We start from the raw sequence: 24,590 nt of genomic DNA, 5'->3' as shown, positions 1-24,590 counted from the left end.
CTTCACTGCATTTTATCTTACTTGACTACCAGTTTTTAACTTGTTCGTCAAGTCTAATAGATCCTGAACCTACACGAGTCTCCTCTGGCAGAGCTTGTATGAAATACTGAAAGTATAAAAAAGAAATTAAAAGAACATAATCCCAAGAAATATGGAGGTTCAAATTAGGAAGAATGAGTGAAATTAGTTTGTGAAGCATTTAGATTCCTACATCCCCTCTCCAGAACTCCACCCTGCCACTCCCCACCCTCTTTACCCTTAGATTTCTGTAATTTATTCTTTGGAGAGGGTAAACAGTAGTTCTTTCTGGCCTGGTCATCATACTGAAAAGAGGCTACTGGCGATTACACATAAATGAATGTTAAGACCTCCCCACCACCACCATGAAGCCTGACCATGAATTACTAAATCCTTAGTCGCACTGTTCTAGAGAGCCGTGCTGTCCAATAGAACTTTCTGCAATGATGCAAATGTTCCTTTTCTGCACTAACACAGTAGCCACTACCATGAGTGGCTACTGAACACATAATTAAATTTTTAATTTTATTTTAAATAATTTAACACATAAAATTAACACAAAATTACCTCTCTTAATACTAGAATAGTATGTTCTGGGTAAACGAATTTATAAAACTATATCATTTCCTGCCTTGGAAAACAATATATTACTTAGCTTTCTTGATTACTCCTGTCATCAGGAACCTCAGTTATCACACCATGCAATGACAGAATATTGCCTCCAAAGGTGAGGATTTCAACTCTATTTTACTATCATTATGGTTGACTGTTTCTGAGAGAAAGGAAGAAATTTGGAGGAAATTCAGATAAACTTTTTGTTTTTGTTTAAAGTACACATTCTGAGTGTTAATTTGGAAGTGTCAAAACAACCAAAATGAAGAATGATCATAAAGTTTCATAGAAGAGGGCTTGACTTTAAGCAAAGACTTTAATTCTTACAGAAGGCATGACAAAAGTTCTCTTATTCTTTGAGGGAAAAAACCCTGGCTACTAAGGAAGAGCTGAAATAATGGATTTAATACTTTAATAATTTAATAATGGTTTATATAATAGCAATAAAGGTAACTTCATTTTATGTAATATTACACATAGGGCTATTTCAGTGAATTTTAAAATTAACTGGGAATATGTTTTTTAAATAAATTAAGGAAGTCAGATATGGAATTTTTGTTAAGAAACTATGTTCTCTTTCTTATAAACAGACTTTGGAACATATTTAACCTTAGAAGACCTTTTTAACCAGAGGAGAAAGCATACCACAGGGTTGAATCAGACTTATGAAAATCTTATAACCTGAGCAAGTCAGCTAACTTCTGTAAGCCTCAGTTTCATCCCCTGTAAAATGTAAATTATGGTATTGCTAACTCAAGAAAATTGAAAAGACAACACACACAGGGTACCTAAGTACAGTGCCTGGCAATGGTACCATTCAGTAAGCAAAGATTCTTATTATTAACCAGAAAATCTGGTTAGAGCTTCTTCAACTCTTTCTGGTTATCTATGTGGCCAATTTTTATTGAAACCTTTGGATAATGGAATGCTATGGATAAAGAAATCCAGACAACTTCAAATTGATACTGGAGACAGTAATTTCTATTTATTCTCTGATGACCAGAACTATGAATTAACAACAAACCTGACATTTGGTGTGTAGTAGTTCTTCTTTCTTTCCATGACTATTAAATGCTTAAATAGTAAAAACATGCAACAGCAAAGAGAACGATAATGGTCCTCTTAACACTGCAAGATTCAATTATACTACCTCCTACCGTTCTAGGCACAACTATCATCTGCAGCCATAAATCAAAATCCACAATGATGAAAACTGAGACCTATAAGGTGAGTCAATAGGTTTTGTCCTAAAATCTGTCCCTTCCCAGTATAGGCAGGCATACCTTGGAGATATTTCGGGTTCAGTTCCACACCACAGTAATAAAGCAAATACCACAATAAAGCAAGTCACACATTTTTTGGTTTTCCAGTGCATGTAAAAGTTATGATCACATTATTGTGTAGTCTGTTGAGTGTGCAATAGCATTATATCTAAAAAATACAATGTACGGGCCGGGCACTGTGGTTCATGCCTGTAATCCTAGCACTTTGGGAGGCCAAGGTGGGAGGACTGCCTGAGGCCAGGAGTTAGAGACTGGCCTGAGCAAGAGTGAGACCCTGTCTCTACAAAAAAATAGAAAAATTAGCCACGCCTGTAGTCCCAGCTACTCAGGAGGCTGAGGCAGGAGGATTGCTTGAGTCCAGGAATTCGAGGCTGCAATGAGCTATGATGATGCCACTGTACTCTAGTCAGGGTGACAGAGTGAGACTCTGTCTCAAAAAACAAATAAACAAACAAAAAACAATGTACACACCTTAATTAAAAATACTTTATTGCTAAAAATTGCTGATAAAGAGATACAAATGAGCACATGCTTTTGGAAAAATGGTGCCAACAGAATTCCTCAATACAGGGTTGCCACAAACCTTCAATTTGTAAAAAATGGAATATTTACAAAGCACAAAATAAAGCAAAGTGCAATAAAACAAGGTATGCCTGTATTAGTCAAGCAAGCACATAGCAAAGCCCCAATCTCTTGTAAGTTCAAAATTGTAGAGCTGTTGCCTACAATCGTTTAGATTGTGCCTTGCTTAAGGGTGCCTAGCCAAAGGGGCAAGACAGAACTGAATTCACGTTCATGTTCCACTAGCCAAGCTATACACCTGCAGAACTGCCACTATTGGAGGAGTGCCACCTGCTTGTCTCCTGAGGCTGCATCACCCAGCAGGAACACCATTTTCTAATTTGCACAGCCATTAATAGGCTATCAGTGATCCAGAAAACGTTCCAAGTTAATGCTCTGCCTTAATACACTGGTTCATTCCCCAAAAAACAAGGTAAATATGTTAAATTTACCACCAATTTCCAATTACAGAAATCCTATTTCACCTACAGCAAAGTACAGATAATGTCCTTGAGGATGACAGCCTGTGCAGACCAAACAGCAATTCTATTTGCTATATATTAAGGTTTAACGAGTTCCACCAAAACATTTTCATGGTTAAACCTTACTTAGTTGGAAAAAGTAAGGTTCGCTTAATAACCTAAACTTTATAAACCAACCTCCCCACCCCACCAACAAGGAAAAAATCTTCGAACAAGTCAGAAAATCATCTCAACAGCCAAAGTAGATTAGATATGTATTAAAAAAAAGCCTGGTTACTAAAAATAATCTATCTCACTCACATTGTATGCAATCTTTTTTGTAGACAATCCTAACAAGGTTAACCGGTTTCCTACTCAAATTGAGAGACAGGAATCAGAAAGGAAAGGTAGGAACAATAAGGAGTTTTATAAACCCAATGGAGAAAAGAATATTCCCCACTTTTCCCCACCTACTGCTACCCACCTGGTACCCAAAAAAAAAAAAAAAAAAAACTCAATTAAAAAAATGGAGTGGAGGGGGGAAAAGCAATCCAGGGATGACAGGCAAATAGTCCTATGTCATTACTGTTTTCTCTCAATGGTTTGTCAAGCCCTTTATGCCCTATCTCTAGCCTCCTTTCCCACTTCTCCCTGACAGATACCCCTTGATTCCAGTCATCTACAACTCTTTACAATGCCCTGAATACACCATGCTCTCTTGTGATGCTTTACCTTCCTCCTCCTCAGTTGGTTATTCAAGTCCTCCACGGTCAGCTCCAACATAACCTCCTCCGGGAAAGCAACTCCCTACTTGGCCCCAATCACCATCTCTAATCTAAATTACATGATCCTTCCACATACAAACACATTTATTTCTATCATAGTATGATCTAACACTGTGATTAACTGTCTGTTGGTTGAATCCCTCACCAGACTGTGCTTCTTAAGAACTCTTAGTATCTTTATCAATCCCCCGGCCCAACACACACACACACACACTCCCCCATCTACCCAGAATTGTGAAGCTAACTAAATGGTTACTTAATCAATAAAGGTTATATACTTTAGTATTTCTGTTTTAAAACTTGTGGATATGTACTTTTTATTTTTATAAATGTCTAGTATGTAAGCATCCCTTAATTTCAAGATGAACACTACATAAAAGACATTAATGCACACGTTAATCAACATGTAAAAAGCATGGCCTTTATATAGTCAATATCCTATAAAAGAGTCGTTCCCAACCGTTTGGGCACCAACGACCAGTTCCATGGAAGACGATTTTTTCCACAAACCAGGGATGGTTTCGGGATGATTCAAGCGCATTACTTTTATTGCGCTTTCAAACCTCTCTGCTAATGGTAATCTGTATTTGCAGCCGCTCCCCAGCGCTAACATCACCGCCTCAGCTCAACCTCAGATCATCAGGCATTAGATTCTCATAAGGAGCGCACAACCTAGATCCCTCATCTGCACACTTTACAGTAGGGTTTGAGCTCCCATGAGAATCTAATGCCGCTGCTGATCTGACAGGAGGCGGAGCTCAGGTGGTGATGCAAGTGATGGGGAGCGGCTGTAAATACAGATGAAGCTTCTCTTGCTCGCCTGTCTACTGCTCACCTCCTGCTGTGCGGCTGGCTTCCTAACAGGCCACAGACCAGTACCGCCACTGGCCCAGGGACTGGGGACTGCAGCTATAAAACATATTTACACATCTCAAAATTTTTGCAGTCATCAGCCTTGTTAGCCATTTGAGTCTGCAGTTGAAATAATTTTCAAAAAGCACTACATACTTAATTAGATGTATCATCTATTAGAAGTTTTGTCCAAGGTAGAGAGAATGACTGTTTAAGGATTTATCAATATTAGAAAAAGAAAAAAAAAATCTTCACAATATTCTGCCTCATCCTTCACTAAAATAGGAAACAATTAAAATATACCCCTCCACTGGGGAATGGAATAAAACTCAGCAATAAAAAGGAACTGGTGATGCACAAATGCCTTATGCTAAGTGAAAAGAAGTCAGACTCAAAGCATATGACTGTATGAGTCCATTTATATGGCATTCTTGCAAAGGTAAAACTACAGGGATAAAAAAACAGATCAGTGGTTTTTGGAGATGAGAGAATGGATTAATAGGAGGAATTTTTTGGAGTGAAGGAATTATTCTGTATTTCGATTGTGGTAGTATTTACACAACTGTATGCAAGCCAAAACTTGGAGAACTTACACTAAAAAGGGTGAATTTCACTCTATGTAAATGATCCTGAATAGAAAAAAATTATACATACATCTAATCTTTATTTCGAGTTTGAGAATATAAAAAATATTCTACTCCTCTTTGAGAAACAGCATATTAAGCAAATAATAAGCTGAAGGTGAAAGATTTCTCTTGATTTAATAAACTGTCTTAGTTCTCTCTGGATGGTTAGCTAGCATGTCCATGGATATCAAACAGATTTGATGTTGTTGGTTAACTGACCTACTTCTGTTTCCCCATCAGACAGTTTCTAAGCCCTACCAATTCCTCCTTAAATGTGTATTTCAAATCTATTCCCACTCATCTATTCTCGAGATCTCATATCATCCTCAAAATTAAAAATCTTTAATAATACCCAAAAACCTTCAAAATAAAGTTCATATTCATTAACAGAACATAAAAAGCCCTCTATTGTCTGAACCAACCTACTTTTCCAGATTCATCTTCCACCATAGGCAATCCTATTTAATACTCACTAATATGTTTCAGAAATCAGTTTGGCCATTTATATAAAGAGCCTTAAAATAATCCATACCCTTTGACCTTTTGACCCAGTAATCCCACTTCTAGGAATTCATTTTGGATAAATAACCTACATAATGATAAAAAGCAGACAGCAACCCAGATATCACCACTATACAATTCATCTTTGTAACCAAAAACCACTTGTACTCCCTAAATCTACCAAAATAAAAAAATAAGTAAAATTTTAAAATGAAAACATCAAGACAGACAAAAAAAAACAAAAAACAAAAAAAAACCCCAGACAGCCCAAATAAATAAAAAGAGGAGAACTGCAAAGTAAATTATAATCTATCCACAGGATAGTTTCTGATGTAGCTATTAAAATCATGTTTATGCAAAGTGTTTAATGACATGGGGAAATATTTATAATTTACCTGAAGTGAATAAAAAAGCAGGATATAAAGTTATATGTAATTCAATTATATAAAACATATAGAGAAAAAGAAATTCTACAATTTTATCTTTAACAGTGGAAACATAACTAATTTTTATCTTCCCTCTAGTTTTCTGTATTTTCCAAGTTTTCACTGATGAACATATTTTTTCAATTAGAAATACACACACACCCCTTTTTGATTCAGTGATTTCATACCTAGGACTCTATTTTGAAGAAATAATGCAAATGCAGGAAAAGATTTATGAGCAAGATTACAAAGTATTTCTTATAATAAAAAAACTTAACACAGGGATGATTTCATATCACTGTACATTTATGATACCATTAAACAATTTAAATAGTTTTTACAGATATATTTTATAATAAAATTCACCCACCAAAAGTGTAAGTTTGGTGGGTTTTAGTATAGTCACAAAGTTGTGCATCCATCACCAAAACCTAATTTGAGAACATTTTGACCACCACAAAAAGAAACGCCATACCCATCAGCAGTCACTCTTTCCTACTTCCACCCACCCCAGCCATAGCTAACCACTAATTTACTTTCTGTCTCTATGGATCCACCTATATTGGACATTATATAAATGGAATCATAAAATACGTAGTCTTTTGTGACTGGCTTCTTTTACTCAACATGTTTTCAAGACTCATCCATGTTGTAGCACATACTTCACTTCTTTTATTGCCAATATCCCACTCTATAGATATACATTTTATCTATCCACTCATCAGCTGACATTGGGTTGTTTCCACTTTTTGGCTAGGATGAATAATGCTGCTATGAATCTTTCTGTACACGTTTTCATTTTGCTTGGGTATGTAAGCAGGAGTGGAATTGCTGGGTCATATAGTAGCTCCCAAGCTTAACTTTTTGAGGAATTGCCAAACTTTTTGAAGCACCATTCTACACTCCTACCAGCAATATATGAGGGTTCCAACCTCACAGCCTTGACAACATTTGTTAAAATCATCTTTTTATTATAGCTCATCTAGCAGGTATGAAGCAGTATCTCATTGTGGTTTTGATTTGCATTTCCCTAATGGCTAATAATGTTAAGAAGTTTTCACTGACTTATTGGCCATTTGCACATCTTTAGAGAAATGTCTATTCAAATCTTTTGTCCAAATGATTGGTCTTTTTATTGTTCAACTGTAAGAGTCCTTTACATATTCTATATACAAGTTCCTTGCTAGATATATGATTTGCAAATATTTTCTCCCATTCTGTGAGTTGTCTTTTCACTTTCTTTTTTTTTTTGAGACAGAGTCTCACTCTTTTGCCTGGGCTAGAGTGAGTGCCGTGGCATCAGCCTAGCTCACAGCAACCTCAAACTCCTGGGCTCAAGGGATCCTTCTGTCTCAGCCTCCCGAGTAGCTGGGACTACAGGCATGCGCCACCATGCCCGGCTAATTTTTTCTATATATTTTTAGTTGTCCAATTAATTTCTTTCTAATTTTAGCAGAGACGGGGGTCTCGCTCTTGCTCAGGCTGGTCTCGAACTCCTGAGCTCAAGCAATCCGCCCGCCTCGGCTTCCCAGAGTGCTAGGATTACAGGCGTGAGCCACCGCGCCCGGCCTTCACTTTCTTAATGTTCTCTGAAGCACGAAGGTTTTTAACTCTAGTGAAGTCCAATTTATCTATTTTTTTCTTTTGTCACGCTATGTTTTTGATGTCACTGCCTAGAAATACTAAGAAAACTACCAACAAAATTGCCTAATGCAAGCTCACAAAGATTTATGCCTATGTTTTCTACTAGGAGTTTTACAGCTTTAGCTCTTATACTTAGATCTATGATCCATTTTTTTGAGTTAAATTTTGCACATAGGATGAAGCATGGATCCAAATTCACTCTTTGCGTGTGCATATACAGTTGTCCCAGCCATTTGTTGAAAACAGTATTTTCCCCCTACCGAATTAACTTGGTTCTCTTATTACACTAGGACATGGGAAATAAAGTTATATCCTTTACAGATGAGCTCAATTGTGTGAGAAAAATCTATATTGGCAGTCTCCAGATAATCACTCTCTCATTCCCTTATCTGCATTATAGTATTATTAAAATCTGTAATTATTTTATTCATTTTTTACTTAATTTCATTACTACCTCCCCCATTAGAATGTATACTTGGTAGGGACAGGGACTTTGTGGTTTATATTGTCAAATCTCCAGAGGCCTATGACAGTACTTGGTTCCTAGAAGGCACCTAATAATTCTTTATTGGAAGAATGAGTGTGAATGTATGTGTGTGTATATGTATATATGTATGTGTATTTATTTATTTATTTAGAATGGCTTGAAAGAAAATGCCCCAAATGTTAATACTTTGTTTGGAATTGCTATTAAAACTAAGTTTTTCCTAATGTTCTAGAATGAACATATATTACTCTTAATAATCAGCTACAAAATTAAGGTATTTTAAAGATTTGTAATACTTCTGGATCATTTTTTTATTCCTCAAAGTTCTAAGAACCTCAATTTTTGCCAAACCATTTTGGCTTCTTCTACAGGTCCCCAAGCACAATGACACCATCAAATATCTAGTAGCTGAGGTCTAAATCTTAGAAGTCATCCTTTATCATCTTTCTTTCCCTTATGCCACACATCCAAATCATTAGTAAGTCCTTCCAGCTCTTTGGATGTGGGGGGTACCAAAATATATATCCAATCTAACCACCTCTTACTATCTCCACTATTAACAAATTTTAATCGAAGTTACCATCATCTATTGTCTGAGTAATAGCTATAGTTTCTTAATTGTTTTTGCCCCATTTGTAAATCTCCACACATCAGCCATAGGGATAAATCACATCTTATATTACTATTTAACACCTCCCCACCACCACACACCCAATGGCTTCCTGATGTCATCAGAATAAAATTCAAATTCCTCGCCTTTCGCCTAATGACACTTCCTGGTCTAGTCCTTGCCTACAATCCATTTCCTACTTATTTCCCCCTTGTTCACTCAATTGTAGCCACACAAGCCTTTTCTGACGCTGGCTATGTCAAGCTCATTCTCTTCTCAAGGGCTTTCTACTTAGAGTTCCTTCTGCCCTAAATGTTCTTTACATAGCTATCCCTTTCTTGCCACGCAAGCCTTACCTCCAAAATCACCTGTAAGAGGTCCTACCTAACAATCCTAACTAAAGTAGTCAACTCTTCTAGTACTCCCTATTGACTACCTTATTTTCTTCATACCACTTACCACTATCTGACATGACCTTGTCTTTTTTGCCTCTTCTTCCATATTAGAATGTAACTTCCATGTGGAAAGAACTTTGTTTTTCTGCACTATATCCTAGTGCATGGACCCTATTTTTAGCATGTAATAACAGTTATATGCTGGTTTGGGGCATATAACCATACGTCAAATATTTGTTGAATAAATGATTGCTATTATAAACATTGAGGACAATGCAGAACTGTGTGTGATTCTTCACTAATTACTTCAGAAAAAAATATAACTAAGAGTGGAAGACAAGATATTTTTACATCAAGAATCAAGTCACCTGAAAAATCAAATTAAGAGGAACTTTGAACTATTCTAAAGATATATCCAATTAGGTAGAGATAACATGGAATACTATATGATTAATGCTACACCACCAGCAAGATCTCCATGCTTTGATGGCCCAGGAAATGAGTGATTCTGTAAGATGAGAGGTGACTGCAGAAGTTGTCATATCAGGGAAGTCTTCCTAGAGTTGACCCTTCAAGGATAACCTGCCCTTCGAACAGCTAGGCAAAAATCCCTTTTCAAAGACTTAAATAAGTGATTTTGGCTTTTTCCATTCAGATAGCAAGCAATAAAAAAAGACTATTAATCTAATTAGATCTAAGGTTGCCACTATTTAATATTATTATTTTAGCCAACATTGATAAACACTTTACTACGTGCCAGGCACTACTTTAAACTAATTATATGCATCACTCATATTGTTGCGATGGTAAGTACAATTATCATTCCCACTTGGAAGAATGATGAAATTGAGGCACAGAATAATAAGTTACCTAAGGTCACAGACTTAGTAACTGGCAGAGCCAAGATTCAAAAAGTGCAGAAGCCAGACTCTGAGCCTGTGCTCTTAACCACTTGTCAGTATAGTTTAATAGAAAGGACAATAACATCTACCTCATTGGGTTGCTGTAAGGATGGAATGAGATAAGGTAACACAATGCGTGTCATAATAGTAAATACTTAAAAGTTATCTAAGACAGCATTACTTCTTATTTTTTCATTTGTTATGTCCTCATGTACTTTTCTATGATTCAGATGCCTCAATGAGCATCAAATTCTATTCAGTTTCATTTGTAAGGAAAGGAAGGGAATGGACATTATTGAGGGGTTTCTGTATGCCAGAATCATTTTAAAGGTATTACTTACTCTACTAATACCTGCCTTATCTATCTTGAAGGATTTTCACTTGTAAGACTCAAATTAAATTGTAATGCAGTATACAAAGAAGAGGTATTATTCAATTAGTTCAGTACTTAAAACTCAATTTCCATTGCATTAAAAAAAGGTATATAGGAATAGAAGGTATAAAAATAAAATAATAACCTGTCCTTTGTCATAATTAAGAATGCCCTCTCGTTCTTTGAGTAACATCTATGTGGGCCTGCTAAGAGAGAGGTATCTTGCTATTGAAATGGCAATGCGCACTACCCGAAGGATGGACATATTTGAAACACGGACTTCGGTGGGGGGGGAACCAAGGGCAACAACACGTAACCTAAACATATGTACACCCATAATTTGTTGAAATAAAAAAAAAAAAAAAAGAAATGTACAAACCCTGCCAGGCATGGTGGCACGCGCCTGTAGTCCCAGCTACTTGGGAGACTCAGGCAGGAGGATAGCTTGAGTCCAGGAGTTCTGGGTTGTAGTGCCCTAGGACAATCAGGTGACTGCACTAAGTTTGGCATCAATATGCTGACCTCCCATGAGTAGGGGGACCACCAGGTTGCCTAAGCAAGGTTGAACAGGCCCAGGTCAGAAATGGAACAGATCAAAACTCCTGTGCTGAAATGTATAAACCCCATCTTAAAAGCACTCAACAGTCTAGTTTCACATCCTAATAAGTGCTATAAAATAAATTCATATGCTAACTTAAACATGTGCAGAAATGCAGAGAATTAGGTTAGCTGGTACTCATACTAACTTCCCATTACAAATTAAATAGGCCACTCCACAAATTCTAAGCCTGGTCCAATGAAGTGGCCACTAACCACATGCAGTTTATAAAGTGAGTCCTTTAAATGTGGCTAGAGGGACTGAGGAACTGTATTTTTAACGTTATTTTAATTAACTTAAGTTTAAAAATTGATTCTTAACACCATTAATAGAAAACTTATAAATATATCTGAAGCAACTTGGGTAGATGAATCTACTTTTTCAATTGTAAATTTTATGGTATCTAAATACAGATCGAATATTTCCAATGAAAATTTGGCATCTGAATTGATGTACTTTCAGTGCAAAACATACATTGGATTTCAATTTTTATGAAAAAAGAATGTAAAATTTCTCATTAATTTTTATATTCATTAAATGTTGGTATAATATTTTGGATATATTGGTTTAAATAAATTTCACCTTTTTAAATTTTTTTTGATGGGGCCACTAGAAAATTTAAAAGTACATACATAGCTCACATTTTATTTCTATTCGACAACACTGATCTAAAGCATTAACATTCCTATAACTAGAGTGTTGCTCTGAAGAGTCTTACAATGATTTGAAAATTCCTCAAAGCTCCTGAGCTTGAATAACTGACTTCCAGAACAAGTTGGAAGAGTCTTACCTGTATTTGCCTGTGCTTTAGCATTAACTCTATTACTACTGGTTAAGTATCCCTTACCCAAAATGCCTGGGACCAGAAGTGTTTTGAATTTTGGACATTTTCAAATTTTGGAATATATGCATATACACAATGAGATACCTTGGGGATGGAACCCAAGTAGAAACACGAAATTCATTTGTGTTTCATATATACCTTATACCCATAGCTTGAAAGTAACTTCATACAATATTTTTAATAATTCTATACACGAAACAATTTTGACTGCAGCTATCTCATAAGGTCAGATGTGGAATTTTCCACTTCTAGTGTCATGACACTCAAAAAGTTTCGGATTTTGGAGCATTTTGGATTTCTGGATTAGGGATGTTCAATATATACAAGAAAATACCAACAAAAAGTGTGAACCAATTAAAAATAAATGCTAATTACATTTATAAGCTATTTTCTGAAAGTAAGCCAAGATAGGAATATGGGTAGGAAATTCATTTTTGCTTTTCTGTGATAAGGCAAACAGAAGTAAAAACCTATGAAGTAATGAAAAAATGTTGAAAGTACTAAACAGTCTTCCTTTGATGTGATCCAAAAGCACAAACACAATGACAAATGACCTTCCATCTATAGTATGAACTTAAATTTCTTTCAAGCGCTCATCTATGCCTTGCTGTAACAGAACAAGTTCTCAGCCTTTTCACACCTTTAACTAGAGATTAAATTGTTCATTTTAAAACTTTAATTGCATTTTTTACCAAAAATCAATTGGTTTTTAAAAATCTACATACAAATTGGTTCTTCAATTTTTATTTAAAGCCAATTATGGAGTAGAGTAAGCAGCATGTAAGCATTACAACGTCAGCTACTATAAAACCAATCTTAGAGCTAAGAAGCACTCTAAGACTAAAAACCATTCAACTCAACAGTGGTCTTTGCACAGCAATTTTCATGATGAATATAACAAGTATGTTCAAAGTATTACTGAGATGCATGAACCTTATTTTATTTTTTTAAGTCTATACCTCTCCAAATAGAAAATATCAAGAAAACCAAATAGGAGATAGCTCAGAAGCACAATTCCAAGTGAAAACTTCTCACTTCTAACATCAGTGCACAGGGACAGCAGAAAAGTTGTGGCTGAAATATTTCTGAAGCATTAGGTGTATGCCTTTCATAGATAATCTAGAGAGGAATATTATGCTACAAGGGAAGTAAGCTCAAGATACCTTAACAATCTTCTACTTATTTCTTTATATGGTCTGTGGTTTACATATGCAAATAGTGTAATAAAGAGACTAGATCTAGTTACTCAGACTGTAGTGTTGCTTTGTTAAATTCAGTTGTTCAAGAGTTGCAAGATTTTTCAAATTTCAAGTGTGGTATGCTTCATCTCAAAGTATTTATTACTGAAAAAAAATACATTATAAAGTTACATTAACGTAAAAACACAAATAAAAAACCGTCATGGTTATTTGTTTTGTATGTTTGTTTTTTAGACTTTTTTAAGACAAGTCTTAGGTTGGCAGCAAATGTGAGCGGACAGTGCAACAGAGTTCCCATCAATATACCCTGTGTATTTGGTTTTAATGTTTTGGCTAGGTGAACTGCCTAGGAAAGAGAGAGGAATAAGTAGAAAGTAGAGGATGTTAATCTCCATGGCACTTGGCAAAGAAGGAACTTTATCCTTAATCACTTTACATTCTACTGCTACCAGGAGCCTAAAAACAGCAGGTGGCTAGAATCCACAGAGTACTGAACTTCTGTTACTTAGCAGCTTAAGAGGTCTGGAAAGAAACTTATGTAGCAGAGGAGAGAGGAATATTATTAGTCCTCAGTATGAAGTTCCGGCATTGTGACAATCACATTCTTGTTGATTTTTTTAAATGCTGGACTTACCTTATGGCTCCACAAATAAGATGAAGACATAATGAGTATTTACACAATGTCAGGTTTACAGAATGTAGCATTTAAAAACATAACATGAAATAAACATATGAAAAGATAGTCAACTCACTGCTAATCAGAAAAATGCAAATTAAAATAGTAAGAAACCATTTCACACCCATCACATTAGCAAAAATTTTATGGTATTTTTCATAACACCAAGTGGTGAAAGGAAATGGAGAAACAGGCTGTAGATGATGGGATGCAAATTAGAAAAAACTAGTAGTAGAAAGTACATATGTATTTCCTCTAACCCAGGGCTTTCACTTCTAGATATATATCAAGGAGAGATACCCATGGGGGGGAGGGTAGGAAGTAATACAATGTAAGATATAGCATGACAATTGCCTATCATAAAAACAGTTTAAGTAGACCAAAAAATAAATTTAAAAAAGCAAAAAATTGGGGAAATTTCCAAACATCCGTCAATAGGTGAATAGATAAACTTGTATAGCCATACAATGGAATACTATTCAGCAGTTAAAGAACCAATTTAAAAAATTAGCCAGGTGTGGTAGGGAGGCTGGGAAGCTGAAGTAGGAGGATCCCTTGAGCCCAGGAGTTTGAGGTTGCAGTAAGCTATGATGACAACATTGCACTCTAGCCAGGCAACAGAGCAAGATCTTGTCTCAAAATAAATAAATTAAATAAAGAACTAGAGCTACAGGTAAAACCAAAAAAATGACCTCCTCAGAAAACCCACAAAGTTTAATTTTTTTTCAAAGAGCTACAAAAGAATACATGAAGCATAACATTTATATAAATTTTAAAAACACATCAAGACAATATACATTATTAAGGATACATTATCTATAGTTGAAAGTATGGAAATATCAGTGAAAATGAAATATATTAATTTCAGGTGACTGTGTTTAATTTTACCTGACTCCTGTGCACCTGGAAAGCAGTGATGGTTAAGAAATCCACCCCCATCATTTTGCACTCTGGGAAACAGGTAACTGAAAAGGACTGGCCTGTTGCATATTCCCAGATAAGGACATTAGAAATGTTCTCCTAATTGCAATAGCCATCTTCTTAATTGGCATATTATGTCTTTGACACAGGAGTGGTTATCTCTGGGGAGGGAAGGGAATGGGATGAGGAAGAAGAGGTATATTTAGCTGTTACAGTAACATAAAAATCTCAAATAAGGCAAAAAGTTAACTTTTTATTTGGTAGAAAGAGATCTGTTATTCTGTATACTTTTCTCCTTAAAGTGTTTCAAAATTAATGTTTAAGTTATTTTAAAGCTTGATACAGAGTCAGAAAAAGTGATTTGTCACAAGTCAATTAATCCTTTACAATCTGTTTTTTCACATGTTAAATAGGTACATGAACACATGCCCAACCTACTTCACTGGTTGTTATAACTGAAAGTATGTTTGCTAATCACCACATGGTAGAATACATTTGTAATTCCTAAGCCAATTAACTCAGTTTGTTGGACCAAAGTTCAGATTAAGGTAAAGTTAAGGGTTTATCATGTAGACCTTTTAATTCTATTTCTGGGGCAAGACTACACCCCTACTTTCCAAACAGCCATATAATTAAGCTGAAAATCCACACTTTGGTTACAAAAGGAGGTAGCCAAGTCTACGTGTGATATTTCAATCCACACCCAATAAAAACTACTGAGCAAATAACCCTAGGAACTTGATGGTGGGCTGGTAAATAATCTTTGTATAAGGAGGCCGGCACACCCAGTACACACACACAAAAGTTTAATTTGATGTGTGTAAATGTAGTTCAAGGAAGTAGACTTTTTATTTTTTGGCAACACAAAATCTCATCCCAAAGTGCCCAGGATGATGATTTTTTGAGTTGGTTTCAAATTGCTTTATTTCAAGTACTTCTAGAAGACTTGGTGAGTATCAGGAAGTGATTCTGCTAATTTAAAACAAATCCATCAGTAGTTAAAGTTTAATATTAAAAAGAATAAAAAGAAACTTGGAACCAAGCATCTAACCTGGGATAAGAACCACAGTATTCTCTAATTGCTGGACTGAACTAAGATGCTCCTGTGCTCATAAAGCTAAATATAAAACTAATCTTTAAAAATGGTCAGTTTATATTCTGAATTCTCATTCTAAACAGGTATCTAAACAAGAGCAGTTTGTAAGGTCTTCCTGACCTTCTTAAAGCCAACAAGTTTAAAATGTATTTGGAATCTGCTCAGCTTTATTTCTCCCTCTCCCCGCCAAAACCAGAAAATATAACACACTCTTGCTTTATTTGAATGTATGGAAGTACCAAAGTTAAGCTTTAACTGAAACTAATCATTTAACTGAAGTTAAAATGTTTGGTCCTATTTTCAAATAGAAAAATAAAGTGTATTAGCAACTCAAAAAAACCAGAATGTCAAATCGGAATACCCTAGAGCAGGCTCCAGTCCACTTTAAAGCACATTCAGAGTGCGGATGATCTTAAACTTATCAGAACTCAAAGCCCTTAGATTAAATGTCTTTCAGTATAAAGTAGTATATACATCTAAAATCTATAAGAGGTTAAAAAGACTTAAGGTGCTGAGCCTTTGTAGCTTATAGCATTAAACCAAAGAAGAACCCAAAACTGAAGAATATCAAATCCCTATGACATATCTTCAGTCATCAAGAAACTACCTGTTAATCTTTTTCTTTCCCTAAAGAGTCAGCTTGCCATCTTCATGAAAGTGGCAATACCTCGAGGAAACCGAAATTGTAATTCAGTTAAGTCTGTATGCAGATAAGCTATTACCAACTGCTTTGAGGCAGACAGATGCACTAACAGTGTAATATTTCTAGCAAAGTCTGGTAAGGCTTTGCCTGCAAATCATTGACCAAAAATGGTAACAGTCTGTGCAGACTACAGAAAATGACAAAATGTTCTACCTGATCTGATCCCCTGGTTGAGAATACTGTTTTACAGCACATTAGAGTGACAGTTTAGAGGGGGAAAAACATGTAAATTAAGCAAAACGTCCATCATATAGAAAATACTGAGCAGAATCTATTTACTTTTTAGTGACCTCAGTAAATTAACTGACTTTTTAAAAACTCTTAAATTTGCTTGTATTAGCATACCAGCATCATGCCCACACCTTACACACTAAGTTCTGGTAGAACCAAACTGTTTACACGTAAAATAAAATTTCTAACCATACATGGACAAATTGGACAGGAGAGGGTTAAAAGAGACACTGCCAAGCTTGACAAGCACAATGAGAGTGCTGCTGAAAGCTGATTGCCAGATTAAAAAAAAGAAGAAGAAACAAAGCGGCTGCAAGGCTAGCCTGTTCTACATCATGCCAGGGTCATGCTCGTTAGCGATCATTCCGCCCTCTAGGATCCTTCAATAAAGGCCTTATTTTCCTTATTGAGACAGACCTCAAGGACCGAAACGCACACGAGTCACGGGCCGCTTCAGCGCCAGCTTTCGGGAAACCCGCGCCAGCAAGACTGTCGCCGGATTCCGACGCCCTCCCGCCTGCGAGTCTGCAGACCCCGAGATCTATTCCACGGTGGGGGTGCTCGACCCGGGCCAGTCGTACCGAGGCCCGGCGGAGGACACGCTCCGAGGCACCGGCCTCGCAGCAACTGGGAGCGACGCAGCGGCCGGGGATCCGCCGCGGGGCTCTGGGGCCCAGCCGAGCCGGAGGAAGCCCGAGACCATGCTCCGCCCGGAGACTGCAGCCGGGCCCGGGTCCCTGCCTCGGCCAAGCGCGGCTCAGCCTCCTCAGCCCCGACTTCGCGGCGCCCCGGAGATACGCCGCCCTGGCCGCCTCAGCCCACGAGTCGGGCTCCCTCCAACTCACCATCTTCGCCGCGGTGGTCGCAGGGACGCAGGGGAGGGAGCCGGCGGGCGCGGAGACTGCAGAACGTCCTCCTCACAGCTGCGGGCCGAGAGACCGAGCGCCGAGCTGACGCGGCGGCGCAAGTCTAACAAGGGGCGGGCGCGCTTCGGACCGAAGTGCGGCTGCGCACGTCTCGCACCGCCCGCCGTTGCTACGCAACCGATCGGCCTGGCAACGCCCCGCCCCGGCGGCCGTCCGGACTCCGGGCGAGCGGGGGCCTTCCTCACCTGCTGGAGGCTAGGGGGCGGGGTGCCCCTCACTAGCTCCGGTGTTTGGAGGTGGGGGCCGGTCCTCCCTCGTCGGCTAGGGGAGCGGAAGCGGATTGGGCTGGCGCCTGCTTACGAGGAGCGGACAAAATATGATGGGCGCATGTGTGTTTGGGAGGGGGTCCTTCTTCCCCTCATCGGGCGGGGCCATGTGGCGCCCCGCCCACTGCGGCCCCCCCCCCATGCCCTTACACAGAAGTAGCCACCTGGCCAGGTGCACCCCGCCGCGGGGGGCGGGCCCAGGAAGGGGGGGAGAGGGGTGGGCGGGGCCCGCAGAGGAGGGGGTCACGCGGGAGAAGCCGCTGGAGCGGAGCCGCAGGCTGCGGCCCAGGGGACGCATCCCGCATTTTTTACCTACTTTGGTGCGATACCCGCCACCCTCCCCTGATTGGCCGAGCCCGGCACTTCGGGCCCTCGCGTGAGGGGAAAAATCTGCACATTCTTCCTCCTTCCCGAGGCGACCGTGGCCGTTCAGAGTGCTCTGTGAGTCACCGCTAATTTCAGGTCTGGAAAAACAAGGAGTGGTTTATTTATCTTTGGGAACAGCCGCGGGAAACAGGCCCGGCGGCCTGCAGGGGTGTGGCTGGGAAACGGCAGCGTTGTCTTGGGATGATGGCGCCAGCCCCGCTGCTCCGCTTTTTTGGGTTTTTAATTTGGGATTGTGTTTTTTCTGAGGGCGGTTGCATCAGAAACACAATTTCCAGAGGGCTGGAAGGCATCCCAACGCTTTTCCTGAGGGTGTTTTTGTGGGGAATAAAGGGGACAGAAAGAATTTACAACTGGGATGATTATTTAATTTATTTTTACTTAAAAAAATAAGTTTTACTTACTTTAGGCTACTGAGAACTTCGTGGCCTCTTCCAAAACTATTTTAATTCTACAAATATGGGGCTTTTGGACAAGATGGTCAGTATGTTTTTTGCTTTTTTCTGGGCACTGTATAAAGTCTAGGTTGTATGTGGCTTTTGTTCTGTCCACTCAACATAGAAATCCATTTTATATTACTCTCTTTTTGTTAGGACAGTAAGGAAGTTCTGGCAATTTTAAGCCTCTACCACCTGCTACAAGATTTTTGGCAGGCTAGAGCAGTGGTTCTCAATTTTAACATGCAGCAGAATCACCTGGAGAAGTTGTTCAAAGTCAGATTTGTGTGCCCCAACCCCAGGGTTTCTGACTCTGTACTTCCAAGGTAATAATTTGCATTTTTATCAATTCCCAGGTAGCGCTAATGATGCTGGTTGAAGACCACCCTCCTGGGCTGATGAGAAAGAACCCACCTGTATCCAACTACAGCTGGAATTCTATTTTTCTGTCTACTTAAGACTCAGAGGCCCCCTCCACCTCTAAGTATCAGGCTTCTTTTCTAGTCCAAAAATGAATAGTCCTCATGTAAGGACACACGTCTGCCAGCTCCAGCCTCTCACTTCTACATTTCATCCTCCACTCTGCCACCAGAGTTATGTCCAAACCTAAGTCTCTGGTCTTGTTACTTTCCTGCTTAAAATTTTCTCCCCACTCCCCTCTTGCTTAAAAGTTTCAGTGGCTTCCTCCAGAATCCTCAGTCTGGCCTTTCTGCCTCTGGCCACAGCCTACTTTTTCTGCCCTATCTCCCACATCTTCCAGTGGCCACTGGTCTTCCTGGACTAAACTCATTCTGAAACACTTGCACTTCCTAACTGCCATGATGATGGGCCTGCTCATTTCTCATCCTGGAATGTTCCTGTCACCTCTCCCATCTGAAGACTTCATTGTCCACATCCCAAGGGATCGATTCTGGTTCCTCCTATAATCCTGCAATTCATCACTTCTCGAATAGTAATAAGTATCAGTTGAAAATAACCCAAACTCTGTCAGATAATTTAAAGAGGTTTATTCTGAGCCAAATTTGTGAGAAATTACACATAAAGTTGTAAATCTGTACGTGGAAGGTATACATTGGTTTGACCCGAAAAAGCAGGACATCTCAAAGCAGGGGATTACAGGTTAGAGGTGAGTTTAAAGACTCTTTGATTTGTGATGGGTTAAGGAAATGAAGCTTCGTCTAAAGGCTTAGGATGTTTTAGGATAAGAGAGTTTACTCGGAAGGCTGAGGCAGGAGGATTGCTTGAACCCAGGAGTTCAAGGCTGCGGTGAGCTATGAACCTGCCACTGTACTCCAGCCTGGGCAATAGAATGAGATCCAGTCTCTTTAAAAACAGAAAAGATAAGGAAGTATGTTAGTCAGAGATGAGCCATCCCATATATGGATAAATACCCAGACTCAAGTGATAAGTAAATTGACCAGCAGGTGTGATTTAAGCTTTACCTTATATAGCCTAAAGCCTGTTAAGGAGTTACAATGTATATCTCTAAGAAGGGAGGGGAGCATGATGAGGCTTGTCTGACCTCCCTTCTCATGGCCAGCAACTCAGCTTTAGGGTGTTTCTGGGGTCTCCTTGGCCAGGAGGTGGGGTCCATTTAGTCAGCTGAGGGGCTTAAGATTTTTAGTTCATACAAGCATCCAAATCAACTGGGGATCTTGTTAACATGCAGACTCAGGAATTTAGAGGTGTAGTTTTAGATGTCTTCATTGATGCAGATGCTGCTGGTCTTAAGACCACAACTTTGTGTATGAAGATTTTATAGGTTTTCCCTACTGTTAATATAGCTCCATAATTATTTGTTTATATTTATTTGCCACTGCTGCCAGATTAGACCGGGAGTTCCTCGAGGTCATGGGATATTTAGGATATGTTAGTATCAATTGGCATAGCCTATGATACATATAGGTGTTTAATAAATGTTTGTTAAGTGAACCAATATCTGAAGATGTTTTATGATTTATCAGGCAAACTTCCATATGAGTTTATTGTAGCCTAACATGAGCCCTCATTTGTAAGGTCTCATTGAACTTTAGCCTCTGTATTTACACCCATTTAGTTTTCTAGATATTTTCATTCCTTCTCACCCCCAGAGAGAAAATGTTTAAACATAATGCCATAGACTGAATGTTTATTCCTTCCCAAAGTTCAAATGTTGAAACATAATCCCCAGTATGATGGTAGTTGGAGATGGGGCCTTTGGGGTGTGATTAGGTCATAAAGGCAGAGCCCCCATGAATGGGATTAGTACCCTTATAAAAGAGGCCCCAGGGAGCTGCCTTGCCTTGCCCCTTTCACGATTGTGAGAACACAGAAGGTGCAATCTGTGAATCAGAAAGTTGGCCCTCCCCAGATGCTGAATCTGCTGGTGCCTTGATCTTGGACTTCCCAGCCTCCAGAACAATGAGAAATAAATTTCTGCTGTTTCTAAGCCATCCAATCTATGGTATTCTGTTATAATAGCCCAAATGAACTAAAACACATAAAATCTCTCCTTAAATATGAGAGCAGCATATTCCATTTCTCATTTAGAAAACATTTTGTATAGTTAACAATCTGTGAGTATATCAGCACTTTCATTTAAAGCCATTAATATGAGTGGCAGGGAAAAATAAATTATACATTAACAAGGAGCTTAAGGAGAGATGCATATTAATAGATAATCTGGGGACTGGGCCCGGTGGCTCACGCCTGTAATCCCAGTGCTTTGGGAGGCCAATCACTTGAGGCCAGTAGTTCCAGACCAGCCTGGACAACAAGCAAGACCCCATCTCTTTAAAAAATTCTAGGAAAAGCTCCTTTGCCAGGTGACATAATCCTGTCAGTGTATAGCATATAAAAAACCATTTTTAGTCTCTCCCCTGCCTCCCCACAAATTAATCTATTCCCTATCCTCTGCCCTTATTTATGTCTGTAGTCTTTTTAAAAAATAATTTTAACCATGTAAGTAAGACATGAATATAGTCTCCTCATAAAAGATTCAGACAGCGCAATAAAGGGAAGCCCTTGAGCACCTATTCTCCTTTCCCCTAATCTCAGTCTCTTCCTCAGAGGTAACCACTGTTGTCAATTTAGTGTATGGCCTTACAGAGAAATACACCTTGTACATATACTTTTGTCTAACAGTTTTGTACTGGTTGTATAGTTGTAGCGTGCTTTCGTGCACTTAATAATTATCTTGGCAGTCTTGCCATGTCAATAAATCATGTCATTGCTGCAAAGCATGACTGTGCATTATTTAACTTTCCCCTACTGTTAACCATTAGGTTATTTCCAGTTCTTACCTATCACAAACAGTGCTTCAGTGAACAACCTTGTGACCGGCCTCTTTGCATACTTGAGCTAGTATACTTATTAGAAAATTCCTCTCATTCAAATTACTAGGCAAAAAGGAATGTGCATGTATTTTTATTTTTATAATTACATATTGCCAGATTGCCTTTTTAAAAGGCTATACCAATTTATAATCCCACAGTATTTGAGAATATTTGTTTATTCTCCATTGACTTTTTATTAAAAATTTGAGGCATTTTGGAACAGGCAAAACTAAACTATGTTAAAAAAATTCAGAATAGGTGTTAACTGGGGTGGGAATGTGGATTATTGACTAGGGAGGAGCCTGTGGGAACTTTTAGGGGTGAGGGTAATGTTTTTTTTACTTCGTTAGGAGTTTAGGTTACGTGAGTATGTACATTTGTTAAAACTCATCTTAAGACTTGTGCATTTCACCATATGTAAATCGTACCTGGAAAAGAAAAAAGAACCCTTGTCTAAACAAATACTGAACTCTAGTTAATAATATACACGCTGAAATGTTTAGAGGTCAAGTGTACTGAAATCCACAACTTACTTTAAAATGTACCACAAAAAATAAGATGGACTGCTAGATTGATAGGTAGATAGACCTATGATAACAATAGCTTATTAATGTTAATTATAGAATCCAGGTGGAGCATTCAGGTGTTCACTGTAAAATTCTTTCAGTTTTTCTGTATGTTTGAAAATTTGGAGGGGGCAGTTTGAGGGGAAAGAATACATTAATTGAGCATGTACTATTAATGTATGTCAGGCACTATTCTAAGAATGGCATGGACATCATCTTGTTACTTCCCAAACAGAGGGTTCATTTGCTTGGTGGGTAGCAAGTCAATAGACACAGCCAAGTTGGTTATAGCAAGTGGGTTTATTACTTGACACAAGTAAGGAACACACTAGGGATAGTTCCCAAAATAGCATGTCCCTGAACAAGGGGGTTGGGCTGGTTTTATAGTCAGAGGGTAATGACGTGAGATCTGACAGAATCTTTCAGTGGGGTGATGCCAGGGCTCAAACTGATTGGATCCGGGATCCTGCCATGCAGTGTCCACTTCTTAATTCCGTCCCCACTCTTCGGTGCAAGCGCTTGGGTTCCCACCATGGTTGCATGCTTGGTTCATCTGGGTGTGCTCAGGTTACAAGACCTTCAGCCTGGGCGTTGTTGGCAACTGAAAAACAACTCACAACTTTGTTACTAAAAGTTGAGCCTGAACCGGATTGATTTTACGGAGTTACAATCTCATTTAGTTGTCCCAGTAACTCTTTGAAGCTTCCAGGCTATTGCTCTGATCTCAGATCATACTTCTCCCTCCCTGGCCCACTTTATCCGAGCCACCTGGGCTTCCTTTATTCTTCAGATGCCCAGGACATACTCCTCTCTCAAGGCTTTTGCATTTGTAGCATCTCTACATAGAATACTCCTTCCCCAAATATTCACAAGCTTTGCTCCTTCACTTCCTTTAAAGTCCTGCAGAAACATCATGTTCTCATGAGGCCTTGTCTACCTGCTTGTTTAAAATGGAAACTACCATCCCAAGCACCCTCTGTCTCCCTCTTTCTGTTTTATTCCTGTCATTGTATTTATTATTATCTAACACATTATACACTTTGCTTATTGTTCATCTCCCTTACTAAAAAGTAACTATCAAGGCTGGGGGTTTTCTCTGTTTTGTTCATTGCCTTGTCCCAAATGCTTAGAACAGGGATTGTCACAGGGTGCATATTCAATAAATATTTATTAAATGAATAAAAATAGTATTTTAGTAAGGATTATATTTAGCTGTAAGTAACAAAAACTTACAAAATAGGGGTTTGAGCAACTATTACATTTTTTTGTGGTGTGATGTTTACTTTGTGTATAAAAGAAATGCAGAGGCAAGAAATTCAGATTCAGCATATTAACTAGGTGGTGTTCCAAACCTACTTTCTATACTGTTGCCTTGCTGTACAACACTTTCCTAAGGTCACTTCATGGTCCAATATGGCTGCTAGAGCACCAGCCATTACTTCCACATTCTAGGCAGAAAGAAAGATAAAAAGGCACCCCCCTTTTTGTAGAAACTTCCCATGTAGAGTTTCTGCTTTTATCTCATTGATTCGAACTTAAGTCATATCGCTGCAAGGGAGACTGGGAAATGTGGTCTGTTCTCTAACTAACAGTGTGCTCAGCTAAGACATCGCGGTTCCTCTACTAAGGAAGAAGGGGAAAATGGTTATTGGGAGATAACCAGCTGTGGCTGCCATAGGTAGATATTATTACTGGTCTCATTCTACGGACGAGGTAAGGTGAGGAGATGTTCTGTGGGAGCCCAGGGGAATAAGCGATCTGACCCCAAACCCTTTGCCATCAGGCCACATGGCACACCACTTGTGGGTGAGGCCAAACAAGAGAACTGCGGCATTTCTTGCTTCCTCAATACCCTCTGAGGGGGTGCAAACCACAGAGGGCAAAATGAAACAAA

General features: G+C 38.7%; 1 protein-coding gene across 1 annotated transcript in view; it reads right to left on the bottom strand.

Annotated features, from left to right (window-relative positions):
• Positions 1-17,946, bottom strand: part of DSTN (destrin (actin depolymerizing factor)) — a 32,414-nt gene extending 14,468 nt beyond the window's left edge. The window contains exon 1 of the mRNA XM_012640465.1: positions 17,649-17,946. Coding sequence (XP_012495919.1) covers positions 17,649-17,651 — 3 coding nt within the window. The 5' untranslated portion in view covers positions 17,652-17,946. The remainder of the gene's footprint in view (positions 1-17,648) is intronic.
• Positions 17,947-24,590: the final 6,644 nt, after the last annotated feature.

This window comes from Propithecus coquereli, unplaced genomic scaffold (genome assembly GCF_000956105.1).
Source record: "Propithecus coquereli isolate 6110/MARCELLA unplaced genomic scaffold, Pcoq_1.0 Scaffold153, whole genome shotgun sequence".
NCBI lineage: Eukaryota > Metazoa > Chordata > Mammalia > Primates > Indriidae > Propithecus > Propithecus coquereli.
This window is presented reverse-complemented; position numbering and strand designations above follow the sequence as displayed.